This window comes from Helobdella robusta, assembly GCF_000326865.2.
Source record: "Helobdella robusta unplaced genomic scaffold HELROscaffold_51, whole genome shotgun sequence".
Classification (NCBI taxonomy): Eukaryota; Metazoa; Annelida; class Clitellata; order Rhynchobdellida; family Glossiphoniidae; genus Helobdella; species Helobdella robusta.
This window is the reverse complement of record NW_008705261.1, coordinates 613,681-624,479: the sequence shown is the minus strand read 5'-3', so window position 1 is coordinate 624,479 and position 10,799 is coordinate 613,681. Positions and strand designations below refer to the sequence as shown.

Below are 10,799 nucleotides of genomic sequence, written 5' to 3'. Positions count from 1 at the left end.
ACCGAAGATAGTAATAGAATGTGAAATAGACAGAAGATTACATATGAGACTCTTGCGGACAAATAAAATTATTATTAAAACGATTTAATTACATTAGCCAGAATACTTAAAAGATATTGAAATAGTTAAATAATAACAGACGAGACACATGCCGATAAGATAAAAATTATACATTCATTTAGCATAATCGTTATTCAGGTTAGGTCCAAGAAATTTCACAGAAATTTCACAGAAATTTCACAGAAATTCCGCAGAAATTTTAAGAAAATTGGTTAGTAATGCACTGGAATACGTGAGTGGATTGCTCAAAAAATTTGGTGTTACTCAAACAAAAAATCACTTCAAACTGAATTATTGGATTTTGCCAGGAACTATTGAAGATGGATATAGTTTGATCTTTGAAATGGAAGTATCGGACTCGTAGACTTCTGACGTTTTTGATGCCACGAACAGCCACGACATGAAATGTCACGCATGCCCTGATGACATTCAGTTGATGTCAAGTGCCCCTGTTGAAAGGTTTGAGAAGTTAGCGGAAAATGAAAGATGCGTTATCTGCAGTAAATACTTGGATGTCAAAATTTGGCATCAAGTTGAACAAAGACAAAACTAACCTAGTTCCAATTGGTACATGGTAGCAGACATCAAAGGTATGTTTGGAAAGAATAAAAATAGATGAAGCCACTGACAGATTAGAACAATCAGCCATCATACTTGGTTTCACACTTGACGCAAACATGACCATGCGAGATCATATAAGGTCAATTAGAACGGATTAAAAAATTGGTCAGCAGGAATGTGTTGGTGGCACTGATCCTTTCATTTATCCACTCCCGTTTGGAATATTGTAACAGTCTGTCGTACGGTGATAAGGCGAGTAAAATTGCAATGGTCCTGTCTGGTAGAACATGAAGTAATGGGTGGTTGGAATTTCGATCACGTGACTCCATTTATTAGAGATTTGCACCGGTTAGTGATGGCGAAAAGGATTTCTTTCAAAATCTGCGTTTCAACGTTCAGTTGTTTTAACTGTCTGACACCACGATATTTAGCGGAGTTGCTTACATTCAAGGATACGACTGCTCATGGCAAGGTCTTAAGATCAAATATTCAAAATACTTAACAGCAAAACTGAAGATTGGGTCACAAAAGCTTGCTGTGTATGGGTCGAAGGTGTGGAATGACCCACCTCTGCCCATCCGAAGACCACTTGTGTCATTGCAATAGTTTAAAAACGAATTGAAAACATACCTGTATTGATGGTTGATTGGAATTGTAGGTAGTGAACTTTGCGTGATAATTTTCTGGGGCTGGTGTTTAATGCTAGATGATATCGGAATAATAATTGTAATGTTGTAAGATACATTTTAATGGTTGATGTATGTCGGATGATAATGAAGGAACACCTATGAGAATTTTCCACTTTGGACTATTTATTTAACATTATTTTTTTTTTTTATTTATTCTGTTTTTATTTGTTTTTATTTATTTATTTTTATTTTGATTAATATGTAATTGTGTGTGTGAATGTATTGCGGTTGCGTGTTTATGTGGTGTATATATTGTTAAATTTTGGTCTAATGTTGAGGATTGAACACTGAATGAACCCTTGCAATACAACGTACACTGACCTTCCCTCCATCAGATAGAGCAGATCCTCCTGATAGATGCCATGCTGCTCGTTCACGAATGCTTCCACAACTTCTCCATCGAACACGACAACATGATGCGCTTGTTGGTCAATAAGGGAAATCAACTGAGGTCGGTTGGCTAGATGATTGGTTCATTTAGTGGTCTATTGGTTGGTTGGTTAGTTAATTAGTCAATTGGTTAATTTAGTGGTCTACTGGTTGGTTGGTTGGTTAGTTAGTCGATTGGTTAATTTAGTGGTCTATTGGTTGATTAGATGGTTGGTAGTTTGGTTGGTCGGTTGGTTGGCTGGATGATTGGTTAATTTAGTGGTCTATTGGTTGGTTGGTTAGTTAATTAGTCGATTGGTTAATTTAGTGGTCTATTGTTTGGTAGATTGGTTAGTCGGTTGGTTGGCTGGATGATTGGCTAATTTAATATTCAATTGGTTGGTTGGTCGATTGGTTGGATGGTTTGTTGGTTGGATGGTTAATTGGTTGGTTGATTGGTTGGTGATTATTAGAAAAAATGATAGATTGATCTGCTATTAATTAATTGATTATATTATCCGTGTTGATGTTTTATTAGTTGAACGGTCGGTTGCTTAATATTCCAATTCAACAATAACTACAGCCAATGCTATTATTATTTTGCAACCAACCGACCAACCAACCGACTGACCAATACCGACCAACACCAATCAACCAACTAGCCAGCCAATCAACCAAACAACTTACCAGCCAGCCAATCAACAAACCAGCCAGCCAATCAACCAAACAACCAACCAGCCAGATAATCAATCAACCAACCACCAACCATTCAACAAACTAAATCACAAATCAATCAACTAGAAAACAGCAAAACCTCTGGAAAGCCAGCAGACGATTGAACCCGCCATCTTACGACACTTACGACATCCGACACATCGGATACTACATTGCCAGGAGTTTGTTGAATGTAAGTGAGCTGTGTTGATTTATCAACGTCTTCATGAGAATTGAAATGTGATACTACGTATGATGATATTTTATTTGACCATTTTTTTTATATAAAATTATTGTTTTTTTCTAAACTTTATCTCAACCAACCGACCGACCGACCGACCGACCGACCGACCGACCGACCGACCGACCGACCAACCAACCAACCAACCAACCAACCCAACCCAACCAATCAACCAATCAACCAACCAACCAACCAACCAACCAAAACAACCAACCAACCAACCAACCAAACCAACCAACCAACCAACCAAACCAACCAACCAACCAACCATCCAACCAACCAAACCAACCAACCAACCAACCAACCAAACCAACCAACCAACCAACCAACCAAACCAACCAACCAACCAAACCAACCAACCAACCAACCAACCAACCAACCAAACCAACCAACCAACCAACCAACCAACCAACCAAACCAACCAACCAACCAACCAACCAACCAACCAAACCAACCAACCAACCAACCAAACCAACCAACCAACCGACCGATGAACAGACCCGGATTGACGCAGGCCTCACTGGCAGCATAGCATTCGACAATCGTGGCTTTCGGAAGGATTATAAGTTGGGTGTCTTTGAGATGCTGACCGATGGAGAACTTGAAAATGTGAGGGTGATGGTGATGATGGTGATGATGATGTTGATGGTAGTGATGATTATGCTGATTTTTATGATGGGATGGTGATGATGGTGATGATGAAGACGATATAAGGCGATGGTGGATGCAAGAAAGGGGTTGATGTTTATAGCTGGGGTAATGAAAATAATTTTAATCTCCCAATAAAATTGATCATATTTGAATGTTTTGTTATCCCAAAATTATTTTCATTCTTGAAAATTATTTTAATTTAATTATTTATCATTCGACTAATACACCATCTTTTATTTTTTGAGCAACCAATCACAGACAATTGATAACTTTTACCACCAACCGATCATCGAATCATCGACCAATCATCATGAACATACTAACCAATCGACCAATGACCAAGAACCTATCAATTATTACCAACCAATCAAAATCTACCTATCACCGGCTAATCAATATTAACTTAACAATCTTATCAATCAATAAACATGCATTGACCAGCCAGCCAAACAACTAATCAATTAAACAACCAACCAACCAACCAACTAACCAACCAATTAACCAACCAATAAGATCGGGGTATGGGACTCGAACAAGGGCCTAGAGATAACAAAGATCACCAATAACAAAAAGCCGGCCACTAACGATACGGCCAACAGAACGAGAATCGTAACTACCATAGAGGTGACGATGACGACGATGATGATGATGATGATAATGATTACGATGATGATGATGATTACGGCACGAATGATGACGAAATGCCAGTGCAATCGTGAAGATGCAGCTGATGAAGGATACAGGGTGATGATACTATCAATCTCACTCCAACGACGCCATATTAAGGATTGATTCTCCAATTAACATCGCGATGAGGCGATACGCTAGTTTTGTTATCGTTGGTGACGATGATGATGATGATGATGGATGAACTTGGTGATGACGATGATGATGATGATGGATGAATGAACGTGTTGATGACGAGGATGATGATGATGGATGATTGAACGTGGTGATGACGATGATGATGATGATGATGATGGATGAATGAACGTGTTAATGACGATGATGATGATGACCGGCATCAAAATGATGACGAGAGACATTAACTACAATGACTGCTAGTAACACGTAGGAGCGAGGTTTATAACGATGATGATGATGATAAAAATAATGGTGATAATAATAATAATAATAATAATAGCGATATCGAAATGGCGATAACCATAACAAAACGTAATGACTATGATGACTATGATGATGATGATGACGATGGTGATGATGACGATGATGACTATGATGATGATGATGATGATGAAGATGATGATGAAGATGACTATGATGATGATGACTATGATGATGATGATGACGATGGTGATGATGATGATGACGACGACGCAGACTAAAACGCTGTAGCCATGATAACGACGATAACGATTGAAAGAATGTGATGATGATGGAGAGAAAAGTGACAGAGGTGATGTGATGATGACGATGATGATGCAGAAACAACAACAACAACAAAAAACATCAACAACAACAACAATAACAAAATCAACAACAACAACAAAAACATCATCAACAACAACAATAACAAAATCAACAACTATAATGACGTCATCGCAGTCGAAACCCTACTATATGCCGAAGAGGCAGACCGACGAGTCTGGTGACCTTTACGAGGGTTACGCGGCCGACCTCGCCCAAGAGGTCATTTGTTTTTTTTTTCTTTTTTTTTCATTTTATCATTAATAACAATAATAATAATATGTTAATATAATTTTAAATATCGGACTAAATACTGATAATAGTGATGATAATAATAATAATAACAATAATAATATTAATAAAAACAATAATAATAACAACAACAACAATAATAATAATAATAATAATAATAATAATGACGTAATCAGGTAGCCAACGACCTGAAGTTCCAGTACAAGATCCAGCTGGTGAAGGACATGAAGTACGGAGAGAGGATGGCTGACGGCACGTGGAACGGCATGGTCGGAGAACTCACTAGGAAGGTATCGAGACGATACGATACGATACAAGTCAAATCGACTCAAGACGAGACCGGACGATTTAAAGCGAAACGACACATTGAAAAACCGTACAATCGAATTTAAAACAAGTCCAGAATTTTATATCACGAGACAAAATAAACATTATTTGAAAAAGACATATTTTTAAACATTCTTATCAATCATTCAATTGAAATTGTTGTGGGCTATCCTGCTGGAATAATATGAAATCTATGTTTAACTTTTACTCTATAAAATACAACGAAGCAAAGTCTTCAGCTATAACCATTTAACTAACTACTTGTAGTATTTTAAGCTTATTTTCTCTTAAAAGAAATCGTTCTTTTCCGGCCGGATAAGGGGTCTGTTGAGTCCTTCCGGTCAGATTTATCATCAATTAAATAAATGAAATGCTGAAGCAACTCTAAAAATGATCCGATAGGAGGCAGACTTGGCCATCGCTCCCCTGACGATCACCTCCATCAGAGAGAGGGTCATCGACTTCAGCAAGCCCTTCATGAGCCTTGGCATCTCCATCATGATTAAAAAGCCGGAGAAACAAAAACCAGGTTCCTTGAAGAATACTAATTTAACTGTATTCTACATATTGTATTTGTGGTTAATTTTTATTTCTAGATGGATAATTTCTCGTTTGAATTTCTGCTTCTGATTTGCTTCAACAAGGGATCCTCATCGATTTTACTTTGGTTTATAAAAAAGTTATTTCTACTACTTAAAAACATGCAGGCTTATGATTTAAATGAAACTGATGCAACAGTTAAAAATGTAGTAAAAGTTAATGAATCATTTTGTAATATTGAGAAGTTGGCAGATTGGCACAACGAGTAAACCTCCACTAAGAATTTCCCAAATGTTATGGGCGGGCAAATATTTGATTGACATTTTGATACACTCGCATGATTGGGCTAATGGTTGTGGTGGCTCTGTTGATATGATATCAACATTGAAGAGCTGGAGTTTGAAGTTGGGATAACGTGTTGAATCATTTAAAACATTAGCATCGTATAGATTTATATTCCAAATTATACAAAATAATTGTTACAAATAATTAAGGCCAAGATTCATAAAAACTAAATTGATAAACCAAAAAGAGAAAAAATAAAGTGAGAAATAGTAAAAAATGAATGAAAAAAAGATGGTGAGGAAAAGAAAGTGCGACATTTCAATTTAGTTTTTTTTTTTAAAGAAACAGACTATTATGACAGAATGTGATTTCAAGTCTAAAATGATGTTTGGTAGGAAGAGTAAAAAGAGAAAAGAAGCAGAGAATGAATGAGAAACACAATAATAAATAGAGTTTTGGTGATTCGAAAGATGACGCGCAATAAAAACAACAGCACTTTAATTCAAAATTCGAAACTCAAAGGTGTGTTCAGCTTCATGGAGCCACTGTCGCAATCCATCTGGTACTGCATCGTCATCTCTTATCTCGGGGTCAGCCTAGTTCTCTTTCTGGTGTCGAGGTTCTCTCCCAATGAGTGGCAGATCGAGGAAACGAGCTACCAGGGAGGGCTCTCCTTCACCAATGACTTCACCCTCCTCAACAGTCTGTGGTTCTCGCTGGGGGCCTTTATGAGGAGAGGCTGTGATGTCTGCCCGAGGTCAGTGGAATTGGGGTTTTCTTTTTGTTGTTAGTTGTTGTTTACTGTTGTTGTTTTTTGTTTTTGGTTTTTGTAGTTGTTGATTGTTGTTTTGGTTGTTGCGGCATTTTTTCATTGGTTGATAGCTTTCTTGAGGTTGTTGGTTTATGGTTTTTCATCGCTGTGCCTGGCCGGTGACACTGTTTTTGATGTTGCTTTGTTGCTATGTTTTAACTTTAACAAAGTTGAAGTTTGAGACAATTGTTGGTGTTGTGGCTAACATTTTCTTAGATGGAGTTGTTATTGATGTTGTTGTTATTGTCATGAATAATGTTGTTGTTTTGATTAATGTTAGATCTGGTCCTGTTGTGTTTTTGGGTTGGTTGAATAAAATTTGATCACTAGTCGAATGAACGCTCTAGCAAATCCTTTGTTGATGTACATTTATCTTCATAATTTTTTTAATATTTTGTTTTCATTATTTCCGTTCTAATTAATTGAAATTGATGAACTAGATTTGCTTAATATAATTTATTAAATTTCAACAAAATTAAAAAAAGTGAATTTAAGAGTTTGAAATATTTTCAACAAGACGACAAAAATAATTATCTTTGTTCATTATTTGAAAAGGCTTTTTCAGAAATTAGAACCGAATGGTTTCAAACAAATCCACTCCATAGCTTCAAATTATCCAAATATTTTTACGTCTACAAATTATGAAGCACTCTAATAATATTCCTCTAAATGCATTCTGAACAAAGGAGTCTAACTTTTTTTTCAGAATATTTTTCAAAAAAAATTTCGACTACAGACTACAACATTCGAACGTTGTGTTCAACATTTTGTTTCATGTTCTCGTGTTGTAGTAGTAGTAGTAGTAGTAGTTGTTGTTGTTGTGGTAGTAGTAGTTGTAGTAGTAGTAGTTGTTGTTGTAGTGGTAGTAGTAGTAGTTGTTGTTGTAGTGGTAGTTGTTGTTGTTGCGTGCAGTAATATTCAGCATTGCACTGTTCGTAGTTAGTGCTAAGAGAGAATTTGAATTTTTTTATTCTGAAAAATTTTGTTAGTTCAAAAGTTAAAGCGATAATATAAAAGCAAAAGGCTTGAAAACACGGTATACCATCATCATCATCATCATCGTCATCATCATCATAATCATCATCATCATGTTATTTTTATAATTTTCACGGTCATCATCATCATTGTCATCATCATCATCCAATTAACATTGTCATGGTCATCACTATCATAATGATGATGATCATCATCACCAAAAATGTGATACCAAAAATCATACCACTATTTTCACCATGACCACCACCACCACCATCATCATCATCATAGCCACTACCACCTTTTCCTCCACCACCATCATTATCACCGCACAGATCATTATCAGGACGCATCGTGGGCAGTGCCTGGTGGTTCTTCACCCTCATCATCATCTCGTCCTACACCGCCAACCTGGCCGCCTTCTTAACGGTGAGCAGTTTTGGAGAAGCTGTTTGAACTTTGAACTCTCTATTTTATTTCAATTTGATTTTTTAACCTGTCCGGTCGTTGGCCACACATCAGTTTAACTTTTGAATTTCAATCCCACCTCGGCTTTCACGTTAACCGCAAATGAAAAATGTACGACGCGACAAAGTTACACGCCTCTAAGTTATTGCAATAATCGAATGTGACCTTTGACCTCAAGGTCGAGCGAATGTTGACCCCGATAAATGGGGCGGAGGACCTGGCGAGGCAGAGGGAAATTCTTTATGGGACGGTCGATTCCGGGTCCACCAAGGAATTCTTCAAGGTTGGTGCTTCTGATGACGATGGTGGTGGTGATGGTGGTAGTATTGGTGATGGTGATTTTGAGAATAGTGCTAAGGATTACAAAGATTATAGTGCTACTTATGTGATGCTAATTGTGATGAAGTTGAATGGGAGGATAATGATGATGATGTTGTTGTTGTTGTTGTGGATGATGATGATGTTGATGATGACGATGATGATGATGTTGTTGTTGTGGATGATGATGTTGATGATGATGTTGATGATGACGATGGTGATGATGACGATGGTGATGATTATGATGTTGATGATGGTGGTGATGATGACGATGGTGATGATGATGATGCTGATGATGGTGGTGATGATGTTGTTTTTGATGATGATAATGAAGCTGTGACGATTATGAAGATGTTAATATTGAAAAATTTGAAATGATGTTGATAATGATGGCTGTACTGCCACAATGATTGCAAAAATAGTGGTGACGATGGTGAATATGATGGTGGTGACCAAGTTTGTGACAGATATGGAAGCAGGCAATCTCAATTCAGAGCGTGAAATAATATAAACCCTATTTGAATTTTTATGAATATTTGCTAAAAAAAAATTCTGCTTGAAAGCTTGATTAAAATTTATTCACACGATCGAACTATCCAAAATTGTTACTCAGTCACACTAGCATTGCAACAACATCAGTTGTGTGGTCTTAAAACAATTAAAATTTAAACTTTAAGTAATCAAAATCGTTACTTAGTGACACTAGCATTGCGACAACATCTGTTGTGTGGTCTTTAATCGAAGTTTCCACTCACAGCATCGGATGTGATTGAAATAAACTTAGCAAAACCTCAGGCAACTCATCATCCAACAGTTTGAAAATAACAATTTAAAAAATTTCTTTTTTTGATCTCGCGGAAGGACTTAAGTGACATGCGCAGGAAATATTTCAATATCTCCTGCTCGAGATGACGTCATGCACGTCACGTGATCTGGCGGTCCACGTCACGGCTGTCAGGGATTTGACATGCCTCTCGGATGATAAGACATTTTTCTTTAGACACTTCTGTGTTTTTTTTCAACACATTTTTTCAGATAAATTTTTTATTTCTATACGATACGATACGATACGATATATTTTATTTGTTTCCAAACCGAATTAAGACGATAGGATGACTATGTTGAAATTATCGAGTAGCTTATGGACTAGTAGTCAAATGTCATGTTTAATCAATTTCATTTCTATTTGGCGGAAATTTTTTTAAAACTTTTACTCAATTGATATCCTCTCCACTTGATTGCCTCGTAACATCAGTCTTTCTCATTATTCCACTTCCATCTTAGCTTATTCGGTTTTGTCTTTTTTTTTGCTTTACTGCCAAAAATTTTTGTTTTCATTACTTTTTTCTACGGTTTTCCAGTTTCCTATTTATTTATTCTCATTAGTTTCAATCCTCTCTCCTTGCAGATTTCACATCAATTTGTGGCGTCTTCAATTATTCCTTTTTTGAATTGTTTGACACGCACTGTCGGCAGCGTCGGACCTGCCTGCCACCAAAGAGGTCAGCGCTGAAAAGAAAAATTAAACTCAGTAAAAAAAAACAACAAACAACCATCATACAAAAATATTAAAAAATTAATAAAAATCAAAGCAAAGAAATTGATTAAAAAAATTATTTGAAGCACCCCTGACGGCAGTATGTGGCTTGCATGTCAGCTTGCCTGCAGCTACAAGTTCCATATTGACTGCATTCATTTTTCAACATTTTTTTCTGTAGGTTATTTTTTTGGTTTGTCAATCAATATTTCAAGTTTTTTCAATTTCAGATATAAGATTTAAGTTTCCATTAACTTAATAGCTTTTATTGTTATTGTTCGAATTGTTATATATACTGAAAATTTATTAAATTTTGCTTTGCGATCACTGCTTGTTCATTGCTGGTTGAAAATAAATAGCATTACACCCGCTACTCATGCTACTGATGATAAAATTTCTTTTCATTTTTAAATTGAAAATTATTTTATACTTCATCTACTACAAAGTTACTGTAGTCGCTACGACAGCCACTACCACTTCTACTAGAACTACTAACACAACATCACTTCCTTGTTACTACTACTACTACTACTACTACTACTACTACTACTACTACTACTACTACTACTACTA

The 10,799-nt window shown here is 36.4% G+C and overlaps 2 protein-coding genes across 2 annotated transcripts in view; both read left to right on the top strand.

Annotated features, from left to right (window-relative positions):
* Nucleotides 1–3,120: 3,120 nt before the first annotated feature.
* Nucleotides 3,121–8,359, top strand: HELRODRAFT_86325 (hypothetical protein; the record flags this gene model as incomplete). Its single annotated transcript, XM_009027788.1, has 7 exons — nucleotides 3,121–3,243; nucleotides 3,799–3,909; nucleotides 4,852–4,935; nucleotides 5,142–5,255; nucleotides 5,695–5,821; nucleotides 6,640–6,874; nucleotides 8,239–8,359. Coding segments are annotated over 7 exons (915 nt in total), but the record flags the coding sequence as incomplete, so codon positions are not given.
* The window catches only part of HELRODRAFT_86346 (hypothetical protein), a gene marked incomplete at both ends in the record, with an annotated part of 13,443 nt that continues 10,868 nt past the window's right edge, over nucleotides 8,225–10,799 (top strand). Inside the window, 2 exons of the mRNA XM_009027792.1 lie at nucleotides 8,225–8,332; nucleotides 8,550–8,654. Coding sequence (XP_009026040.1) covers nucleotides 8,225–8,332; nucleotides 8,550–8,654 — 213 coding nt within the window. The remainder of the gene's footprint in view (nucleotides 8,333–8,549; nucleotides 8,655–10,799) is intronic.